The sequence below is a fragment of the Dermacentor variabilis genome, chromosome 7 (genome assembly GCF_050947875.1).
Source record: "Dermacentor variabilis isolate Ectoservices chromosome 7, ASM5094787v1, whole genome shotgun sequence".
Classification (NCBI taxonomy): domain Eukaryota; kingdom Metazoa; phylum Arthropoda; class Arachnida; order Ixodida; family Ixodidae; genus Dermacentor; species Dermacentor variabilis.
The window spans coordinates 53,691,399-53,716,044 of record NC_134574.1 but is presented as its reverse complement, the minus strand read 5'-3'; the positions used below and the strand labels follow the sequence as shown (position 1 = coordinate 53,716,044).

The 24,646-nt window shown below is 43.6% G+C and overlaps 1 protein-coding gene across 1 annotated transcript in view; it reads right to left on the bottom strand.

The window, feature by feature from the left end:
• LOC142587441 (uncharacterized) overlaps positions 1-23,621 on the bottom strand; it is a 66,435-nt gene extending 42,814 nt beyond the window's left edge. Inside the window, exons 1-5 of the mRNA XM_075698463.1 lie at positions 23,332-23,621; positions 23,192-23,243; positions 17,627-17,685; positions 9,285-9,367; positions 180-253 (exon numbers count right to left, since the gene is read on the bottom strand). Coding sequence (XP_075554578.1) covers positions 180-253; positions 9,285-9,367; positions 17,627-17,685; positions 23,192-23,243; positions 23,332-23,404 — 341 coding nt within the window. The 5' untranslated portion in view covers positions 23,405-23,621. The remainder of the gene's footprint in view (positions 1-179; positions 254-9,284; positions 9,368-17,626; positions 17,686-23,191; positions 23,244-23,331) is intronic.
• Positions 23,622-24,646: the final 1,025 nt, after the last annotated feature.

The following is a 24,646-nucleotide window of genomic DNA, read 5'->3' as shown; positions in this document are numbered from 1 at the left end:
AAAACGGTTGGGCAGAACAAAACTCTGCTGTGTTTCCCACATTCCTGCAATGCTGACATTACGTAATGCTTCACGCCAAATGAACCATCCACGGCAGTGCTTGGTTGAGTGCTCAACTGTTGTTTATATAAAAAGGGAACTGAATTGAGAGCCTTTCAGAGGCAACAAGGAAGACTCACTTGAAGTTCCACATCTTCCTTGTCTCCTCAGAGTCCTCGAGCACCAGGGTCACAGCACAGCCGCCATCTGCAACCTGCACATTCAATCATCCTCAGGCCAGTGTTTCAGGATAGAAAAATCAAGTAAATGTCAGTAGATGTGATCTCTAAAAGATCATCAAATCAAGATCAGTATAATATTATTGTGCATACAATGTTTTACGCTTTAAGTCACCATTTTCTCCTGGATTGTCACTTATCAATTTATCACTCTGTGAAAGATACATACTGTACAGCCGATTTCTTTTTATTCGACTCCGGTTAATTCAACTTTTTTTTTTTTGGTTGGTTCGATCACTACCTAAGGTCCAAGCCAGCACCAGTGAATTTCTATGGGCCCAAACTTTCGTTATTTCGATCCTAAAATTGCCCTTCGCCAGATAATTTGAACTTTACCAGTTAGCACACATACATTTAACTCCTATGGTGAACCCAACAGTGACTCTTTAGTGGCAGCGTCTGTCTAGGTGGAGCTTAGATAGCAGTAAATGCGTTGAACTTATGTCAATCTTCCGTCAGAAATGCCTACTTTCGACCTTCGCTAGGAAGATTTTCAAGTGATAATCGTGGCTCACAGTTGTCTGAGTACAGTGTTTACCCAATTCTAATGTGCACCTTTTTTGTTTCCATGAAAACTAGGCTGGAATTTGCTTGCATGGTGCAATCAAATACGAAATCAAAATAGCCTTCGTGATGTTAGTAGACTTTGCCACTTAACAACTATGTATTGCAGCAAAGCTAACTAAAAAGCTTGCAGCAAAGCTGACTTCAGGATACCAGCCACCATTGCAGAAGATATATTAGACCCTTGCCCATTTTTCTTGCTAAAAAATTTGGTGCACATTAGGTTTTAATTTTTTTAGGAGCTTTACTGCCATATCTATGTTGGTTTTCTACTTTGAACACATAGAAAGCAGGCAAGATTTTTGATCCAGGGGTATGTTAGATTCGGGCAAATATTGCCAAATGAATCAGCAGTGTGTTTTGGCACTTTTTCTGCATGTTAATTCAACCTGCCAGATAAGTCGATCAATTTTATCAGTTTCGTCAAAGACGAATTACCAAAAGTCGACTGTATTCAAATTTTTTTCTTTATGTAAAAATCGCTGGTTGCATGTGCAGAATCCAAGGCAGCTGTTCTACTGTTACATAAAAGAAAATTGACCAAAAATCCCCAACAAAGTTGTCTCAAACAAAGCAACAATCAATACACATACCTGCTAACCTGAAGATTCGGAAATTCGTAAAACTATCGCGGCTGGGGGAGGGGGGGGGAGGTGCGCGGCAGCACTCTTTTTTTTTAAGGGATTTACCTTTTGCGACAAACTTACGTTTTCACAACCGCAAGTGAAATCCATATCTTGGAGAGTAAAGAGTGAAAACTCCACTGGGGCCCAATTTATTTTTACAATGATTTTGCTTTTGCCAACTTTGCCTGCTTCAGAAACTTCTCTGTGTAGGTTTGCTCAAAGCAAGCACCACTCTGGTGCCCCTTGACCATCAGCAAAGTTTCGAGTGTTTTCTCACACATAGATGAGTGAAACTCCATTAGAGTTTTGTTCACAGTGCTGAATATTCTCTCACATTCAGCATTACTGTGGGGAATGGAGAGAATACCCAGCATAACCACTGAAATTCTGTGGAATCTGAGTGATCCATCGACACTTCGAACGCTTCCTAATTGCGACCACTCCACATCACACCTTGGCTCATACAATATGTCGGCTGCAACCTGATATGCTTGCAAGTTGGCAAACTCAACTTCAAGTGTGTCGATTGCTTCTTCTTTTGATTTGCCACTCTGCTCAGGTAGGATAGCAGGGAACGCTATAATAAAATGACGTACACTGTTGAACGAAGCAGTTTAGCTTGTACATGAGCAACTTCAGCCATCTTAAGATTGACTTCTAGCGGGAATTTGTGGCGAATGTAATTGCATGCTGCCATTAAGTACAGACATACAGCAGAGAACTGCTCTCTCTCAATGCAGCTCAGTGTCTCAACCACAGAGTAGGTTGCGCTGCCAATAACTATTGTCTTCATGGCCTTTCTGGTTCTCTGCAGCTCTATAGTCAACTTGCAGCAATCAATGACATGCCTTGACAACACCTGGGAGCACAAATCTAGTCAGGAGATCCTAAAAGAGGTGGTTCAAGAGGCCCCTCAGTTCATGAATTTGAGGAGCGTGTGCCTCAAGAAGGCAGTGTGCCTTCTCAAAAAGTGGTATAACATTTTGGACAAAAAGACAGCACGCCCTGTTTAGCTCCGATGACAAAAAATAAAACAGGCGCTCCTCACGGGTCACGTGGCTGGCTTCCCCAGAGCCCTTGGTATGAACTTTTTTTTTTTTTGCTTGAGGTCCAGAATGAGCTCCTTTCCTCTTTAGCGAGAGTTCATCACCGTTGGTGCTTCTTGAAGCTGCTTGAACCTTCAAGCTGCTGATGATGATCCCACGCATATGTATTTCCCTCTCGTGGTGGTGCAAGGTACCAGGGTTCCACTACATTTTCACATAGTTGTTTTTCCAAATAAAATGTTTTCTGTAAAGTTTGAAGCAAGATTCATACATCGCTGCTATAACCAAATACAGCATAACCAAGGCTGGCTAGCCACACAAGGTTAACCCTCGCCGTCGGAAAATTCGGAAGTCAGGAGAAATGACGAGAAGAAAGGAAAGATGAAAAAGGCGAGAGAGAAAGAGGACGATTGGAGAGGACAGGAAACCGCGAATGCCGGTTTCCTCCAGGTGGATCATTCTGGAGGTGCCGTCTACGTGAAGCAGAGGCCAAAGAGGTGTGTTGCCTCCGCCAGGGGGCCTTAACGTCCAAACACCCAGCATCGGCTCAACCCCCAGGATCCCCCTTTTCCCAGACACGGCTCAACTGCGCACGGCTACACACAGGACGGTCCAACCCTCATGTGCTCGGGTACGTGGTGTCACAACACACCAAACACCTGCTGACGCAGACGCTCCTGCGGGGGCTGTTTTGTCACAAGAACAGTTCTCTAAACATGTTAGGTTGAGCCTCACTGCAAACTCTGCATTTAAAAAGCTGTATTCCTCTGTCAGTACTTTATCATCTTTCTTTATATCACCTATCATCTTTATATCTTTCTTTTCATCACTGGATCAGTAGATGGAAGGAAAAATTTGCCAGATTCACTTCAGAAATAATGAAACCTTACACCAGTGCTCCATGTATTTGTGAGACGTTGATCGGCCAAATTCAAAACTCAACAATCTTTGCACTGCTGACTACATTTCAATGCTACAAAACAATCTGGAGAAAATATTACCACCCTCCTACCTATTGCGTAGCTTTTCTTCCTCGAGAGCCATAGATGATTTGACAAAATGAGCCACCAGCCCTCTAATCCAATTATATATATTGTAATGATGAAGAGCGGCAATGGAGCTCGGACAATGGCGCGGGGAGTGTGAAAAAGATGAAGAAGGGCAGGATAGGACAGCCAACCTAGTGAACGATGGAGTTGTTTATGTTCTCTTATATACAATGGTGCAATCGCGAAAGACAGGGACATTGGAAGACCTCAATCTGCCTACATCCATGACCCTTCAAAGTAGACGAGTATTTCTGGACTCGCTGCCACAACCATTTAACAACGGCGTCCAAGCCTCCACAGTGGCTCCTCAGCAGGACCGCGATGCTGAAATTGCCCGGACCTTGTCCATGCTGACACAACAGCAGAACACTACGGCAAGCTGTTCTACTTCTGGCATTGGGTGTGCCACATTTACACTGCTCTGGAGACTGAAATTCTACTTTCATGGCTTTAAAGGGACCCTGAAATGATTTTGACAATTTTGTACAAACGCGCCGAGTCGTTAGAGTAGGTCGTTCTGATCATTGACACATCTAAGTGCTCCACATAAAGCGTGTAATTTATTATAAGGTTTTAAATATGCACATCGCTGTCGATTGCAGCGCATCGCTCGGCTGAATTTTAAGCTGCCCCTCCCATTTGACGTTCTTTGCCCCAATAACGCTAGTAGGGCGAGCTATTCGATTGGCTGCCCAAGGTGCGTCATCAATAATTTTTCCAACTTTATGGGGAACAAATGTTGTTCGTAATCGCTGAAATGTTAGTTAATTTCTTTCTATAGAAGAAAGCAACAAAAAGAGAATGCACAAGAGCGATTTGTCACTACACTTAAGCACTTCCGGCACACAGCAAGCGTCGTTCGCTTGTGTTACGACATGCTCCGTCTTTGACTAGAGCTCTGTGTTAAGAGTTGGTCTGTCTTTCCGCGAGCACTATGATTCAACTTTGTTGCGTTGTGGACTGCAAACGTAGAGACTGGCAATATGTAAAGCTGTGACATCGTGTCCCTCTGCAAGGCAGCAGACAAGCGGACTGGCTGCAGCGCATCGGACTGCCGCTATCCAATTGGCGCCAGGATTTGCGCGCTTGCGACCGTCACCTTACACCGGAAGATTACTACCACAACAGCGTTTCACTAGTCCAGTATTCGGGTAAACGCAAGCTCACGGGGACAGGGTCTGCCCATTTGACTGTGCCGTTTCATGGGATGAACAGAAGTGTAAACATGAAAGGTCTGCATGGTGCAGCCACCTGGACAGAGCTCAACCAAACACAGTAGCAATAACGAAGTGTATTCTTCTTTGCTGCTGGCGTAACTGTTTCACAGGAGCATATTCATGAACATGTTTTTGTAAATGTTTAAAATGTTTTACACTTGGTTAGAGCAATATTAGCTCTTTGTTTGGCTGGTTAAGCGCTGCGCCAACGGGTGTCTGGACCGTGCGGACTGATCAGGCAGCTCACGTATGCCTACGCTATAGTTCCTTCATCAGCTTGAGTTTATGGTTCCACTCATCCGTCGAAATTCCCAGCTCGCCTGTGGTTACCAGAGTACCCGACATGTTTGGCGCTGCGACAGAACGCTCGCAATGCACGCTGCTTCTATAGCAGTCACTTGGGGTTGACTGCCTAGCAGCTGGTGGAGAGGTTGGAGAGGCTTTGCACGCTTGCTCCTAGAGAACCAGAAGTAGACAACACGACGTGCCATCATGATGAAGAGCCAGTGAAGGGGGAGCTTAGCCCTGATCACTTGGTGAACAAGTTGAGGAGAAAATGCATGGCTGTGGAGGAGGGTAACTTGTAACCTTCCATAGCTCTCTTAATATGAGACTCTTCACACAACTTGTGCGAATTATTAACGTTAGCTGCATGCTACGCCTCTACAAAATTTTTCCGAACTGTTTCAGGGGCGCTTTAAGGACGACCCTACCACCTGGGCTTGCACAATTGACTCTGTTGCCCTGAAACACTCTTGGCCAGAGTGGGTCAATAAATTTATTGCGGAAGGGGGGTCTCCGAGGAGCCGATCAAGCCTGGCATCGCTTCCAAGGGAGCGAATATGTTTCATAGCCAACTTGGAGAGCAGTCCTGAAGTCTGCATTTGCAGCACTTCTGAGTGCTTATGACGCTTGGTTCACGGAGATGCGGTCACACCGACAAGCCAGAAGTGAAGACATCGTAACATGCATCTACAGCAAACTACGCCTCTTGCAAGCATGCGACATAGCCTGGCCATCTCCTGCAGCCATACAGTATGTGGTTGCTGGAATACATTACTCGGCACATGCAGCTATCCTGTCTCTGCAGACAGTCCAGGATGACATCAAGACTTTCGCCCGACGGGTGGTGGAGTAGCATGACACTGCTAGTCCACTGCAGGACATTGCTGTGAACAGCCTCAAGTACATCCCAGCATGCCATGAACACAGTGCTCGGTTCGCTAATAGACTACACCTGCATTGTGTACCTCGACAACATCCTGGTTATTGGTGCAATGGAAGAAGAACATCTGCAACATCTTGTCAAAATACTGAAAAGGTTACAATGCGCCAAATTCCGACTCAACCACAAAAATGCCAGTTTGCAATGACTAGAATATCTTATCTCAGTTATAAGATATCTCAGGACGGCGTAGAGTCTCTTCTGGAACAAACAGACGCCGTAATTAACTTTCCCCTGCCAACCTGTATTCAACAGCTGCAAGTATTTCTTGAAATTGCATCGCATTTGCCCAGACTTGTCCCAAACTTTGCATCAACTTCTGCTCCGCTAACAGACCTGCTTAAAAAAGAAGCTCAATTCCAATGGCAACCATTGCAGAACACAGCCTTTCGAACCCTCAAACACCAGCTGACACATAGTCCTGTTCTGCGCCACTTTAAAGAATATTGGGCGACAGAAGTGCACACCGATACAAGCCAGGTTGACATAGGAGCAGTCTTGATTCAGTATGACCCAGACGGGCATGGGCACATCGTTGCCTATGCCAGCTGCAAACTTTCGGACGCAGAGCTCAGTCAATAAAAGCCCAGTCTAAAGGCATCTTGTAGCCAAACGATGGCTTGTTCGGCTACAAGACTACGTTTGCAACATCCGTCACCATGCTGGAGCACGAAACCAGGTTGTGGATGCTCCATCGCGGAACCCAACTGAGGGAGGCTCCCCCTAAAATCAAGAAGGCTGGCTCATGTTCTCCCAGCAAGTTGTTTCAAATGCCCAACGCGACGACAAGGAGTTCGTGTCTCTTATGAATTCCCTTATATTTACAGGATATAATGCCAAGTTTGTTTTATGCAGAGGTACGTTGTATCGTCACCACTGGGCCAATAAGCGTGATGTACACCATCTTGTGATCATTCCTAGCTCCATGTACTCACGCATTTTGCGTGGCAAAATGACACACCCGAAGGAGGCCACGTCGGCCATCGAGCTACCTTGCACAAGGCACAAGAATGCTTTTGGTGGCCGAGAAAAGATAAGAATGTGTGTACGTATCTCACCAGCTGTGACGTGTGCCAACAACACACACGGCATCCATGGTGTAAACCTGGATTCGTTACACCCATTACGCCTCCCGAGTCAATTTTTCACACTGTGGGAACAGATAACGTAGGGCCTTTACCAACAACAACATCAGGTAACTAATATATTATAGTCGCTATGGACTACATGTCTAAGTTCACAGAAGTCACTGCCGTGCCGTCATTTGCCACCAGCTATGTCATAAGATTCCTATGGGAGTGCTTCGTACGGAGACATGGCCTCCCAGAGACGCTCATCTCCGACAGGTCGACCACTTTCTGCAGCCGCAAGCTCCGTACTTATCTACGACTAGCAGGAGTTGACGTTCACTTCGTGTCAGCATACCATCAAGCGAACGGTCTGACGGAGCAGTCGAACTAGAACATCCAAGCTCCACTCGCACCATATTATGATTACACTCCATTTATATCAAGTTATCACGTCCTCTTTCACTTATGCAAAATTAATTTTGGCACAAGAACTCATAATCACAAGTGAATGAACATTGGCCACTGCGCTTGCCTCTCAAGAAAGTTGTGTTACAGTCGAACCCGGCTATATCAAGCTCGCAGAAGAATGCCTGTCAGTTCAATACAGAGTATAATTCGATATAAGCCTGCTAAAGAATTGGATGTCATAAAAGCACATACCATTTATATAATCACTTTATTGATGAAACTAGCATAGCTTCCCATGAAATAGTCCCACATTTTCTTCTGCTTGGGCAATTTCGCTGCCTGCAACGCACACTTCTCCACATTGTCTAAGGAGCCGGAGCAGCTGAGGCTGCAACCTTCCACATTCGCACGGAAGCACCGGACTAGTGAGAGTGCACCAATCACATCGGAGGATGCGGGCAAAGGACCGTCGTTGCTTTCCTCATTGTGCCCACTTTCACTTGTGCTCAGTACAATGTCCGCAATACAGTCTTCGTTTTCAGGCTCTCCCGTGCACGCAATGCCATCATTTGCACTCACAAACTCATCGACCACTGTTTCGTCAGAAGCTTTCGGAAATTCAGACAGCTCGCTCCAAACTTCGGCAACACTGGCAATGGCTTTGTCGTATTCATCAGAATTTACAGTCATCACCAAGCACACAGAAGCTAGCACGTCTGAAGCAATTTCGGACGAACCACTTGTGCATGAGCGTGCGTACGCATCGGGCGCTACGGGCACTGGGTCGAGAGTTCCACCGCTTTAGCCCTAATCTCCCCCTTATTCTTCAAGATCATGCTGAGAGTGCTCCTCGGAATCTTGCACACTCTGGGGACATCTGACTTCTCACCGCGTTCAACCTGATTTATTATTTTGAGCTTCACGACAAAACGCAAATTATGCCGCTTCATCACGGCAATGCTGCAGGAGAAGGCCCACAAGGCACAAACACTTTCAACCAGAAAAGCAGCGAGACAATTTGCAATTGTGCCATATTGCATGAAGACGGCACAAGAGCCTCCGATTGGCTGTCTGGGCAAGCGCTGCGAGCAGGCCAGGATCATCTTTTGCAGGGGGGTGTCAATGGCTCGCCAGGGGCAGCACAGTCACGATAGGGTGAGCATACAAACTGGGATACATAGCGCAAGAATGACACAAGGACGAAGCAGGAACACGGGACGAGCGCTCGTCCCGTGTTCCTGCTTCGTCCTGGTGTCATTCTTGCGTTATGTATCCCAGTTTGTATGCTCACCCTATCGTGACTGTGCTGCCCCTGGCGAGCCATTGACACCCCCTGAGATTACCTGAGGATGGCTTCTAGGGAGGCGGGGAATGCACTGAAAATGCAAGACAGGTATACCTGGGAGTGGCAGGGATTGTGCAAGGGTGGGTCCCCGAGGTATCTTTGAAGTGACAGTGCGAGAATGAAAGCAAAAAGTCAGAGATGCACAGTCAGCAGTTGGTGCTTACAACACAATTGCACGCAAGGTCACCTCAATGTCGTGCTCAGCTATGGAAACATATTTACTGTGTTATTTCCACCCCTTATGTAATCGCCCAAATAAGGGGCTCCCTTAATGAATTGAAATGACACGGCCACCTAGTTACTGCAGGCAGATGTTTTTATGGAAGGTCAAAAGTCATATTTACCGTACTATCACATTTCTACACAATGCTCGTATGCTCTTTGGTCTATAGAATTTCACTATTTCCACATACCATCATTACAATTTCTGGATTAGTAAAAAAAATATTGCACTACCGCATGTGGTTGCTCGTGTACAGCCCATCTGGTAATTCTTGCAAAGCCATGCTGAGGCCCCAGGCTCCACGGTCCAAAATTAGCTGCACGTGCAGAAACAAAAGACAGCGTCGACTGCCAATGTAGCTCTCGCAGTGTAATTTTTCGCACAATATGCAGCGCACAAAACACAGATAATGGTGCACGTGTACAGACACATCAAATTATGCGCAGAAAAACATGATAGAAGCACTAGGAATCTCAAATACTCTGAGCAGAAGGAAGAAAGGATGTCCTTTCCCTACCAATCCAAGCAAAATACAGTAGAGTGCCATTCAGACAAACCTGGTTAAGCTGAATCTTCATGGATATGTTTGAGAAAAGCACAAAGGCTTTGTTAGTTCCCCATAGACCTCGGGCAAATAAAAAGAACAAGCAAACCAAGCAGATCCAACTTATCAATAAATAAATAAATAAATAAATAAAACTATTGCAATCTAAATGATGCAAAGTTTGCTTGAGTTAGCGAGGCAGCAGCAGCAGCTGCAGGTGACACAAGTGCAGCCTCACCACCCATGGCTGCTAGCTGTCAGAGTCACGAGGATGAAGGCAACGTGTGGTTCGTGTCAAAGGAAGAATGTGGATGGAAGGTGCATGACACAGACAGGTACGACACGTATAAATACATTTAAGGCTTCATACTCCTTGTGTCACGGTGGCACATTCATTCTGTTGGTCAAGGATGGACACATACCCAGTGGCTCAAGTTGGCTACATACATTGAAAAATTGATCTGGTAAGGAAACTATGATGAACTCCAAATCCAGGGGAAGAGGCAAAAGAAGCAGCACTTTTGAAAAAGTCAACTTGAAAAAAGAAAAGTCCATCTCATAGGCTAAAATTCTACAGTCGTCGCATTGTTTGCTACTCGTGCGAAATCTCACTCGCGCGAAAAGAGATGATGTGACAACATGCAGGGCTGACACAATGGAAACATCAATTGAGGAGAATCCCATGCAGGCTGATAATGATGGTGAGGACACTGACGAGGAGCCACAAGAACGAGTGGTGTTCACAGGTGGTGCAGTTGTTAACACACAAAATACTTTGGTGAATTGTTTTAACATGAGGGCACTCCATGACTTTTTGGCAAGCTAGGTGAAATCTAAATTTTTTCGATAGTGCGCAGACTTGCAAAAACCACAGCAGGAAAAAAAAAATAACTGAGTGGCCCAAATAAAAGTACATAAAATATTGCTTCGAATCCTACATGTGCATTTTAACTTTAATTACCTCGCTGCTCCTAGAATAATAATTTAAAGTGAAGCTTTCTTTGCCTCTTCTCCTTGCTTTATGGGTGCTGCTGTCTCGCTGATTATGCAACTTAGGCCACTGGGTATGTACAACTAAGTATGGTCCACTATATAGGTGTCCGAGTAAACAAGTGGAACAAGAGGCAAGGTGACAAGTCGGCAAGAAGTGCAGAAGCAAGGAGTGCTACCCATGCATGGTAGCAAACCAGACTTCATTGTGGTTGGCCTACTTCCCTTTTCTCTGTTTCTCTCTGGCAGTAATATCTTATGGGCAGTAAAAAAATTTTGTTGGTACTGACATGTGTAATATTGTTGTGTGCATGCATGCATATATGTGCATGTAAACCAGGCCCTCTACGATGCTTAAGTGCTCAAGGGTATGAGAAGCAAATCTGATTTGACGCCACGGGACAATAGTTTACCAAGATCCAAATTTCTGCGAAAAGATATACACTGGACATAATAGCAGTTGCCTGAATAACGAGAAAAAAAGGAACACTGAGGCAATTAAAGAACAAAATGAGAGGTTGCCTGGATGACCATTATGTTAGGAACACAACATGCGTTCCTAATTTTTCTAGTTGGGCTATTCTCAATTGAAATCGAAGTGAATGAACTACGCGTGAATGAATTAAACTTCAAGTATGACATGCAAACAAGACAAAGTATGCTAGCGATGAGATGGCAATGGAAAAGAAACACTGCATGTTTGTGAGAGAGGAATAAAGTCTTCACGACTTCCTTCAATATTGCCATGTACTATGCTTAAGTCAAAAGCTTCATATTCCGTTTCAGTCGCAATGTACACATCTGCATACAAAACTTGTTATTTTGTTACTGCTGTCCAGTGGTGACAGGGAAAAAAAGATTCGCAGTTTCACTTGACGGGCAAAGCATTGACTACGATACAAGGGTTAGCACTGCGCTTCAACTCCTCGGATAGTGCTCCAACTATATAGGTGGGTGTGCCTACATAGCTAGAATAGTTAGCAATTTCTGGCACCCTTCAAAGTTTCAACGCACCATGTAGGGCCCGTAATGAGACCGTGCAGGCATTACTACGCTGCCTATAAAGAGCCACACCAGTAAAATTACGTCACTTTCAGGTTGGAGCACTGATATTGTTTAGCACTTTTAATATTTAACAACCTCAGAACATATAAGAGCCACACACTGTGAATGTGATTATCTTTGATAACATTTGTTCATAGGCTGCCACTGTAAGAAATTCCGAGGAATATTTCAGTCAGGAACGTAAGACCTGGTATGAGCAACTTTTGCAGTATTAATAGTGTAGCATCTACCTTGCATATGCAGCATGCATAAGCATATAACATACATATACCTAAATATATACTGTGCCTTACAGCAATGTTGATGCTGCCAACGAAATTCGCTTAGAGTGTCCATATAATTGCTATTGCAATAAGAACAGTGACCATTGATCACTGTGTAAAATGAACACCTTGCTTTCCTAATGTGGCTCCAGCTCACTTCAGTGTGCCTGTACAGACAAGCACTTTGCTGAAGGCACTGACATGCTTGACAAAATGTTGGACATGCTGCATTCTGTCACGACTGTTGAAGGAGTAACTTATCCTGCCTCATGTAATACTTACATCCAATAAATAAACACACTAAAGAGAAACACTAGATCAATTTAGACTGAATAATTTTTAAGCACTATTCCCATTAATTTCGAAGAAAGAGGTTCATTACTAGAAGAAAAAATTAATGCCAAACTTTTCAATGTTCCAAGAATTTTGTGCCAAAACCCCTATGCCGATACATCAGTGTCATGTCATAGATATAGAAGTATTTGCTCATATTTAAGCCATTGTGGCACAGTAAAAGCTTTTGAAACTTTTGAAGTTTGGTTTTTAGTTACTTTACGATATGTAGTTCATTTTCACCAATTAAAATGAACTAGGCCTCTGCAGACACTCCCGAAGTTTAAGACGTCATGGTGAGCTGGTGCAGAAACACCAAAGTGGCACTGTGACAAGCTTTAGTTTTTATGTCGTTTCTTGCTTACCAAGCTGCCTCTCACGGTCAAGAGTGTTTCTCTTGGTACTGCAGAAGTGCAATTGGTAATATAATCATCACCATCATCAGCCTGTTTTATGTCCATTGCAGGACCAAAGCCTCTCCTTGCAATCTCCAACCGAGTCCAACTAGCGCCCGCGAATTTTCAAATTTCATCGCTCCACCTAGTCTTCTGTAGTCCTCGATTGCGTTTCCCTTCTTTTGGTACCCATTCTTTAACCCTAATGGTCCAACGGTTATCTAACCGGTGCATTACATGACCTGCCCAGCTCTATTTTTCTCTTGATGTCAATTAGAATATCATCTATAACCGTTCGCTCTCTGATCCAAACCGCTATCTTTCCACCTCTTAAAGTTATGCCTAGCAATCTTCGTTCTATTGCTCTTTGCATGGTCCTTAAGTTGTTCTCAAGCTACTTTGTCAGTCTCCAAGTCTCTGCCCCATATGTCAGCACTGGTAAAATGCACTGATTGCACACCTTCCTTTTCAATGATAATGATAAGCTTCCAGACAGGAGCTGACAATGTCTGCCATATACGATCCAACCCATTTTTGTTCTTTTATCAATTTCCTTCTCATGATCATGGTTCCCTGTGATTAACTGACCCAGATAAACATACTCCTTCACAGACTCTAGAGGCTGACTGGCGATCCTGAACTCTTGTTCCTTTTCCCGGCTATTGATCATTATCTTTGTCTTCCGCATATTATTCTTCAACCCCACTCTTACACTCTCTCTGTTAAGGTCCTCAATCATTTGTTGTAACTCTTCCGCAATGTTACTGAATAAAACAATGTTATCAGCAGACCGAAGGTTGCTGAGATATTCGTCATCGATCCTTACTCCTAAAGCCTTCCGAGTTTAACAGCTTGAATACTTCTTCCAAGCACACAGTGAATAGCATTGCAGAGATTGTGTTTCTCTGTTTGACCCCTTTCTTTATAGGTATCTTCCTGCTTTTCTTGTGTAGAATTAAGGTAGCTGTAGAACCTCTGTAGATATTTTCCAAGATATTTGCGTAAGCGTTCTGTACTCCTTGATTACATAATGCCTCTATGACTACTGGTATCTTTACTGAATCAAATGCATTTTCGTAATCTATGAAAGCCATATAGAGAAGCTTATTGTACTCTGCGGATTTCTCGATAACCTGATTAATGTCACGGATGTGATACATTGTGGAGTATAGCTTCCTGAAGTGCGCCTGTTCCCTTCCTTGGTTGACTGAAGTTCAGTGTTGCCCTTATTCTATTGGAGATTAATTTGGTAAATATTTTATATAATACTGGGAGTAAGCTAATGGGCCGATAATTTTTCAATTTTTTAATGTCACCCTTTTTGTAGATCAGTATAATGTTTGCATTCTTCCCGTTTTCTGGGACCCTTGCAGTTGATAGACACTTCGTATAAAGAACCACCAGTTTTCCAAGCATTATGTCTCCTCCCTCTTTGATTAAATCTACTGTTATTCCATCTTCTCCTACCACTCTTCCTCGTTTCAGGTCTTGCAAGGCCCTTCTGACCTCATCGCTAGTTTTAGAAGGAGTTTCTGTATCCTGTTCATTACTGTTTCTAATGGACGTATCCCGACTTCTCTGGGTACTGTATACAGGTCTGTGTAGAATTCTTCTACTTCTTTTACTATATCTTCGAGATTGCTGATGATATTACCCTGCTCATCTTTCAGTGCATACATCCTGGTTTGTCCTATGCCATATTTCTTTCTCATTGATTTTAGGCTGCGTCCATTCTTTAGCGCTTCTTCAGTCTTTCTCACATTGTAGTTTCAAATATCTCGTTGATCAGTTTTGACAGTTCCACGAATTCTATTTTATCTCTTGAGTTGGACACTTTCATTCTTTGTAATTTTTTTTATTAGGTCCTTAGTTACTCGGAAGAGCTTGCCTACTGGTTACCTTGGTGCCTTGCCTCCTATTTTAATTGCTGCCCCTGAAGCCAGCCTAGTTATGGTTTCATTCATTAGCTCTATGTCATCATCATCTCTCTGTTCTAAGGCTGCATATTTGTTTGCAAGTACCAGCCTGAATATGTCTGCTTTTACCCTTACTGCCTCTAGGTTGACCTATTTCTTCTAGACCAAATTCGTTCTTTCTCTCTTCAAATTGAGGTAAATCCTAGCCATCATTAACCTATGATCACTGCACTTTACCCTACCTATCACTTCTACATCCTGCACTATGCTGGGATCAGCAGAAAGTGTGAAGTCAATTTCATTTCTTGCTTCACCATTAGGGCTTTTCCAGGTCCACTTTCTGTTGCTATGCTTCCTGCAAAAGGTGTTCATTATTCGCAGCTTGTTCCTTTCTGCAAATTCTACCAGCATCTCTTCTCTAGCATTCCTACAATCCATGCCATAGTTGCCAATTGCTTGTTCACAAACCTGCTTTTCCCCCACTTTTGCATTGAAGTCGCCCATTACTACAGTATACAGAGTTTTCACTTTTCTCATCGCTAATTAAACATCTTCATAAAACTGATCCACTTCCTCATGATCGTGAGTGGACGTTAGAGTGTAGGCTTGTACTACCTTTAATCCATACCTCTTATTAAGTTTGATTACGACTACAGCTACCCTCTCATTAATGCTGTAGAATTCATAAATGTTTCCGCTATGTCCTTATGGATTAGGAATCCTACCCTGTATTGCTTCTTATGTAGGAGCCCTCTATAGCAGAGGACATGTCCCTTATTCAGCAATGTATAAGCCTCACCAGTTCTAATCTCACTAAGGCCGATGATATCCCAAACAATTTCTGATAGTTCCTCAAAGAGTCCTGCTAAGTTAGCCTCACTCCGAGAGGGTTCGGGTGTTAAACACTGCAAGGGTCAGTTTCCATTGACGGTCTGTGCGGACCCAGAGATTCTTAACACCCTCTGCTGCATTACAGGTCTGACCGCCGCCTTGGTCAGGTGCTCTGCACGTGATACAGCTAAACTTAACTACCTGTTAAGTGTCCATTTTAATTGTGCATGAACTTTGAGCCAGTGATTCAACTCTTTTCAAGAAACCAGGCAGCATGAGTGACAACACAATAAACAGGCACTTAGTTATTCAGTGATTCTGATGACTCACTAGAAAAAGAAAAAGCACCATTCTACCGCTTTGATTCCTTTTCAATGCAGTTTCCAGAGCCTTGGAATGACTTCATGAAAATTAGACATAATTATCAACAGTCCACAATGACTGAATAGGATATAGATGAGCTGACGATGCAGTACCAGTGTAAATTAAAACGAGAAGAATTCCAAAAGTACATAAGTGCGTTGTTTTGTTTCCAACTTCACGTGCCTTTGTAAAGGCACGTGAAACCCCATGAGCGCGATTTTGTGCGCAACAGCGACGAGCAACGTATCGGGCCGTCACTTCAACAGATCGCTCGATCTTGTCGCGCGATTGCTCGGTTCTGCCAAATCTAGAATTCGTCGCTCGTCGCCCGGAAGTGCTATGAGCGACTAGCCCATGGAGGAAGGAAACTTCCTCCGTGGACTAGCCAATAGCGTGAAGCCAGAACTGGATGTACATCACTCAAGTACTGTCGATTGTGGTACAGAACGAGCAAACGATTGAATTTTTGTAGTGAAAGGATAAGAACCTACTGGAAGACCTTCAGAAATATTGTATGCTGCTTTTTACAGTAAAACACATCAACTTAAGTTAATAAAGCACACGTCACGCTAGTTTCGGCAGCCTATATTGCTGCCCTCATACCGGCAACACTGGGGAGACATTGCTCGAAGTCGGCGCTCGCATGGGGTACGACTTGTAGGCAACGAGCAAACACGACAGCCATCTCCATCGTGTCGCTTGTCGCTGTCTCGCACAAGATCGCTTGCATGGGGTTTATACTTAACAGTGGGAACTACACTGGGGACCACTCCATATTAGCAACCAGCTACAGAGCAATTACGCGTCAAACTTCCATGTAAATGCACAAAACCAGGCATCTACTGCTGTTCTTTTTTCAATGTATGCTCATGTTAATCTCCATGTTTAGACTTTCTCTGTCTTATGACTTCATTAACTTGCATATTTTGCACATAATCACCCAAGACAACTGATGAATGTCCATTCTTTGACATGCAAGGACTCTTTGAGCCTGCTGATATGCCACTGCTTCAGATTACATCGCACTGTGTGTATTATTTCATTTTCTCGGTATGTCCTTGGGCATAACACATGTTGTAATCTGTACTGATGGCCCATGCAAGGTCTCTTGCAACACTATAGCAGAACATTCTGTGTGAAACTTGGCGATATGGCTACTCATGTAGCGTGTACTTATCTGCCCCTCACAAGCACATTAATAAAGGCGATGAGAGTGTTGCAATCCAAGTGCGATTTTACGGAAGCAAGGAAAAATAAATAATCGCAAGGCATACCAAAAGGTAAAATATATGTAGATGACAGGACATTAACCTAATTTAATAATAAAGAGAAAAACAAAAGGTTAAGAAAAGAGCAAAGAAGAGATAACAAGGTAACATATACCTACACAGATGCGAGAACATTATGCAGTCTTGCCCAAAACTGGTGTGGAGATTATCCCAACAGGTGTCACAATTTGAGAGGAGCAAGATGTGATAAAGAAAAACAGACCCAAGTGTTAGGGGCCATGCTGCAGGTGTTTTAATTTCACACGCAAGTTTAGTGCATGACAAATGCACAAATTGCTACCTGCAGAACTGACAGATTTGTGCAACATGGTGCACACAATGTTATTATCCGGTATTCATTGTGATAATGCACGCATTTGAGTCAACGGCACAGTCACAAAGGCCAACCAACTCTGAGAATTGGAAGGAACAAGATTGACAATTTATAATTAAAATAAATGTACAAGACAGTGGCCACAGTCATGGTTGCATAAGGACGATGCACAGGAGGTCAAGCCCTCGGTTGTCCGACGTTAACCAGAGTGTACAGTTCAAAATAAAGACGAGCCTAAGGACAGGAAAAGAAAAGCAAAGATGCAGGACTTACGAAAAACAAAGGGAATTCCCCCTCTGATAGCCTTCTTGTTATCGAAGATGGCTTTTTCACTGAAAACAGAAACGGAAAGCTGCCTTTCAAACGAGCGCACACAGTTCAGTGAATCCCGATGACATCAGCGAAGACAAGCCAGGGTCAGAAAAGAATGAAAAGTTGGCATTTAAGACATGTCCCCTGTAAAAGAATCTTATTTTCGTAGATTCAACCTACTCACAGGTAGCAGCCAACTTTCCATTTAATGGCTTTTGTTCCACGCTAGTATAGTGCACAAAAAACAAAATATGTATTCCTTCACATGCAGTCCATTGTATAGAAACTTCAGCGATGGTCAGCCATAAATTTTAAACCTTTCCCTCATAAAGTGCAGTTGATGAAATCACTTGCGCTACAAAGACTGCTTGCTAACACAGGCATGCACACACACAGTACAAATATGAGAGAGAACAGTTAACTATTGTTCAAGCAAAGATTGCTATTAACATGATGTAGAGTCCCCCTCGTGGAAGTTCTTTGTTGCAGAGCCAGGAACAGGAAATATTACGAACTCTAATCGCAAATCTGATGCTGATTTTTTTATTTGTGCACTGTGCACCTCCTGCACAATTTTGCTAAATTACCCTTACGCCATGGCATGTCAAGCTGATATTGCAGATAGGTAAAGTCAGGTAAAGATAGGTAAAAAGCAATAGCTATTGACAAATCTCAATACACCTTTGAATTTGCCTGCCTGACTTGCTTCAACACTCCTGTCAGCATTACCAAGAAAGATATTGCAGAGTGCAAGGACTGCTCACATCCTGTATGAAGTCTTTTTAAAGAACACTTAGGCTACGTTCACACTTGGTCTCGGAGCAGGCGGAAGCAGAAAAAAATCAACAAAATCCGCCACCCCTAGAAAGCAGAAAAACGGGCGGAGAACCAGGCGGTGAGCCCGATCCATCTCGGACCGATTTTTTTGCCATGGCAAAGCGAAAAGCTGTTCCGCTTCACCGGAAGCTCCATTAGCACGTAAACATCCGGTCGCAAAATTTAACATCTTCCTTTGTTCATTGTCTATTTTTAGGAAAAGCAACTAGCTAAAGCTATCAAAACTATGTATTTTTATCTTCCATGGTAGACGAAAGTTAAAGATGACAGACGCAGTTGTGCGAAATGATAGCTTTTAATGACTGATGGATCAATGAATGAACGTACATATTGAAATTGTGTGCTGAACAGCGCCACCACACGGACAAACATACACAAACTAGATGGATGCGGGCGAAAGTGGCAGTGGTTTCCGCTGCAGTGGCGAAACAAATGTGAACGTCTTGCACATGCACGGGAAAGGTTTTCCGGCCGCTTTGACTTTTCCGCCCGCTTGCTGTTTCCCAAGTGTGAATGTAGCCCACCTCTTCCCAGATAAGAAAGATGATGTTGCACCAGCAACTCCATGGAGGACGCAACCAATATGTTGCTTTTTCCATGAGCCTTCGCTTTTCATTGTCTTCATATTTAAATTTGTTGGTGACTACTTTATTTTTGGGCCTCAATCACAAGCCTCTATGATACAACAGATGTCATGAGTGATGTGCAGTAGAAAGGAATGGAGCTATGCTTTACCTACAAATATGGTACACAAAATGGCTTTTGGATTTAAGTTAAATTGCGAATGGTTTCACATGTGCTGACATTACAATCAGAGGTCAACAGGCCAGTTTCGCATTTTAGATGCGGCAATTCTGAGATAAAAAAAAATTTGGCATTGCCATGTAGAGCTAAGCATGTGGAACAAGGAAATCATGTGCCCATGCAACTTTGCTGAAATGTTTTTTACAACCAGTGAAATGTCTTATGAAGACAGACGCCCAATTTCTGCTGTTGCATCATTATGTGAAGCATTGGTATGACAAATCAAGTATGGAATGCATGCAACAGCAGACCACCAGAAGTTATAAAAAAACTGAGATAGAGTTGAGCCCACATATATAATCACGACGCTCAGAGGAACTTTCGGAGACAACAAACAGTTTCTGAACGACCAAAATGTTCCGAAAGAAGTCTACGAGAGAATCATTCACTTATAATGGCTTGGTACCCAGCTAAGTTTGGTCAGAATGAACGTAATAACATGCAGCGTGGCAGCGTCTCGACAAGACACCGGTGGTCTTTACCTTATGTGCCTTACGGTTCATAGCTTGCTCAAGCATTTTGTATATGCCAAGAGCCTTACCCATAACCATGTCAACAGCTTGAGAAACTTGTACCGTACCACTGTCAAGTGCAAACTAAACAGCACTCAATCACCAATTACTCGCAGTAAACAGTGCATGCCATTTTTGGAAATAAAGTGTCATTTCCAGGCCGGTTCAGTTCTGTTTTGATAATTTTGAGGGCAAGTCCAAGTACAACAAACTTTTGATATAGTGAGCACATATTGTGCAACGAAAGACTTTGTTGTATCGAGGCTTGACTTCAAGTGATAATTCCGTATGAGCACAAGCTAGCACATGGCCTAAGGAACATTGGGCAGCGATATCACATCAATGTTGCCTCTTCTGCAAGAACAAGCCAAGTAGGATATTCACCATCACGAACAACTGGATTACAGAGTGGGCCACAGCTCAACCCAATTATGGCATCAAACGTGTTCAACAAATTGTGCTTATGAGAGGGCCCAAGTGTACAAAATTCCCTTGACCTGTGGCAGAACCTATGGAGGACTAGCGGGACAAGGTGTTAGCGTACAGCTAAGAGGCACAGTGCATCCATCAAAAATGAGGCACCTACAAATCTAACACATCAAAGGTTGTTAACCACTCTCCAAGAACAGAATGAGAGTATTCAGCCATGAATATGCGAATATCTGACTTCCCAATTTATAAAGTGAGAAAAAAATGAAAGAATTGAAAAGAAAAACTGTGCGAGCCAAACACTAACTGGTCTGTGCGAAAAATTGTCGTTTCTCCCAATGCACTGACTGGTGTTATGCAGGTCATGGCATGTGTATATTTTATGCATGTTTATTTATGTTACTGCATCAATAAATCCTTCACTTGAGAGATTGGCACTTCTGTGTCATTTTATCTAGCCTTTTGTTTTGTTTTCTTGTGTGTGCCCATTTGCATCTACTATGAAATAGTACCAACTTGCCAAAGTCAGTCTCATTTCACAAATATCATGCCTAGCCGAATACATGCTATTGTCATGACAGAATGCGAACATTCAGGCACAGTCCAACTACTCGTGGAGATTTACAGTACCAATGTGATACCCAATGTTGGTTTCAATAGGTGTCAAGCAGTTGCAGAACATAACTTTCCTGAGTAAGCAGCCTCAGAAGACACCACTTTGGCACAAAGCAGCCATAAAACTCTTGTGGCACCAGCTACTAGACAGTAACGGTATTATTGCTACCTGGAGTGCACACGTGTCGTGCCCACTACAGCAGCTGTTCGTTGCATACATGAAAAGACCTGCTTTAGTATGTAACCTGGCAGTAGAAGCCCCAGTGCGAATGCTAGCTGAGCAGAGTGAGTTACATAGATTCCTCCTCTGAATACACCCACTGCTGATTGCTGCTTCCACACAAAGGCACAATATGCAGGCAGATTCGCTGCACCTACTTATCACCGAGCATGATTGATAGCATTCTTGCAGAAAAAAACATGACTTAATACACAGCAGATTTCTTATGGTAACTGCGTTTTGCAATGTTTACAGATGCCGAACCATACCTTACTATCATACATGAAGCAAAAAGCTGATAATTTTTCTCTTTTGAGAAACAGGGCATGGCAACCAACATATGGCATGTGCATATAACAGTGCTTTACACTGTATGCACAGCAGTGCTTAAAATCAAGGTGGCCTGGGGGGGCCCTGCCCCCCTTCTCTTTTTTGAGGAGGGGCTCAACCTCCCCTTGGCAGGTCAACAGTAGCACTGTGGCACCAAGTCGACAAGCGCTGGAGGCGATTTTATTACCAGTAGTGCCTTGGTGCGGGGCAGTTCTAATAATAATATTTGGGGTTTTACGAGCCAAAACCACTTTCTGATTATGAGGCACGCCGTTGTGGAGGACTCCGGAAATTTTGACCACCTGGGGTTCTTTAACTTGCACCTATATCTAAGCACATGGGTGTTTTCGCATTTCGCCCCCATTGAGATGCGGCCGCTGTGGCCGGGATACGGGGCAATTCCAAGTCTCCAATGTTTCAATTAACGATTTAGTCGTGATTAATCAGTTGACATAGCACGAGCAAAAACAGGAAAGCAGGTATTGTCCTGCTGCATGCCTTTCCCCAAGGCACTGCACATAACGGTAACCACCATTGTTCGACTAAGATTATTGGCGTAGCATACAGAAAAAGCTAGCTTCACACTACACTGCTTGAAGTTGGCTTTTCTTGCGCCAGTAAATTAAACAAAAAGCGAATGTCCCGAACAACACAACTTCTGTGGCATATGAGAGTTGTGACGGGACCGACTGTCATGTAGAATCACATTTAGTCATGTAAGAAGGTCCTCGTGCGACACACATCAAATCCTACATATATAAGTATACAGGTCAAAGAATAGAAGCACGTAGGAAAAAAACCAGCATGTTAATGATGTTTTGGCTGATCCCCAGACAAATTATCAGTAAAATTGTGGTATTTTTTCTATTTTCTATGTGCTTCCATTCTTCAACCCGTTTCAACTTGGCAGGTCAACTGTAGCACTGTGGCAGCCACTCCACAAGCGCTGGAGGTGATTTTGTTACCAGTAGTGCCTTGTGCAGGGCCATTCACACCCTCCAATTTTTCTATTTATAATTTCATCACAATTAATCGGCTGATGTGGCCAGAGTAAACGTCAGCAAAATCCTAGTATTTTTACTATGTGCTTCAATTCTTTGACCTTTTTCACTGCCAGATCCTGTAATTAAACGCTTGACTAATATATATATATATATATATATATATATATATATATATATATATATATATATATATATATATGAGCGTGTGTGAGTGAGCGCTATACTGGTCACCACCTCCACTGTAGGGGAGACTTTAAGCCCTGAAGCACAGCATGGGTAACTTGCACCTGACTGCAATACCAGCAACATTTTCATGCAACCAACCAACCAACCAAACAAACAAACAAAAAAGAATTGGCACACTATTTATGTTGCACGTATAGATTAGTAATAGGTTGTTTTTATCAATTATTTTTGTCAATGACTGCGGCCTACTAACCGACCACCTTCCTTAGTATTTTTGCCCCCATCCATTTTTGTCTTTCGTTCACATTTATTATCCGCTTACGGGTAAATCTCAATGCAGAATGACCACGCAGCCCTTTGGCATATTTCAAACGCGAATCCAAGGACACCCTAGACCCAAAATAATAAATAAACACACCCTGTATTCTATAGCCAGCAGTGCATAAGGTTCTGCCTTGGCGCGCTGCGCCAAGGTTAAGCAGCACAGAAGCGGGTACCCACGCTATGAACATCTGATGAATAAATGGAAGAAATTACGGTTATCGTGGCACGCAATTCGAAACGCATGACAAGTGTCGCGCTTACCTACCTCACGAATATCAGCTCCTTTTTCTTGTAAACCCAGGATATCAGCGTAGCACCTGTTGCGAGAGCAGTAAAGCAAAAGAAGAAATGTCTCGTAAACACAACACAGCAGTTTCGACTGCAAGCCCAACAGAAATAACGTACCATGGAGGTGAATGCATGTCGTTGCCTCGGCGGTTTTCAGTCTGACTAGGTCCTTCTCTTCAGCCTTGTTCATTGCAATTAAGTGGCGACGAAGGAGTCGATTAACCGCCCAAGCTACAAGGGATTTCGAGCGTCAGTCAGACCATATGGCGCGTGTTTTCGTTTTCCGCTGACAGCCTGCGAGCGACAAGTTGCCAAGAGAAACAACCAGGAAAGCACAACAGCAACAACTATAATCAGCAACGTGCCGCGTGAGCGCCGCGGCGTCCGCCGTACACTCTCCCGTTCCTTTCTCGATTTTGTCCCGAGGTGCCGCTTGGCGGCTCCACCGTATCACCCGCTTGCAGACGACGTTCTCCCCCGCCCGCACGCCGGCGGTTTGCGGACATTTCGCGCTGCGCTTAATTGTGTCGTCTGCGAGCAAGAGCTACAAAGGTTAGTAGATGTTTTCGCAATGGCAATGAAATAAGTAATCTCTGCACGAAATATAAAATATCGTTGAGACAAATTGTTATTACGAGTCTTACCGGGGCCACAATTCCTGCCTCCGCCAACTTGCAGACGAGACTTTTAACCCGCAGGTTTCTGGCAGCGGTAGACGAAGGTCCGTCTGTTTGCTGCAATGGTGATGTTCCTGTGATGTTCTACACGTCACTATGCGCTGATGTTGTGTACCATTTTGTACGTCAAGCCAGCGAAAGAAGGACTCTGGAGTGTCCTTTCACGATGCATATACTAGCGGACAAAGAGCTACAGGAACGATGGCCGCCAGTTATCGCAAAAAAGAACTGCCGAGTTAGAATTCGTGTTATTCGGCCATACTCAGTCTTCATTTTTGGAAAGTGACAAAAGGAAAAGCAATGTTAGAGCAGGTAACCTGCATTATACATTAGAGTTAATGTAAATAACCAGTTTTTTCCAAAAAGTCGAACAGGTTAATTAGTAAAGGACACTAGGGGGTCATCTATCCTAGTAATAGGGCAGGGTTTAATGGAGTACATAAATTATACAAGCTGTGTAAAAACCTCCGTCTCTGTGTGTCGATGTGTGGGCATATGTTATTAGGATGTGTAAGACTGTAAGAGGTTCCTGTCATTTTTCCCAAGTTGGCGAGTTTTCTTTTCCGCGGAGGAAATTGTGCGTCAGATGTGTGTGTCCAATCCGAAGTCGACACGCTGCCATCGATGCGCATCTATCCGCTCTTTCGTTAGCCAGTATCCCAACGTACATGGCTAGGTACCCAGCAAAACCTAATTGATCTGCCGTATTTGTTTGACGATAATGCGTTTAAAATATCCCCTAACAGGGGTTCACA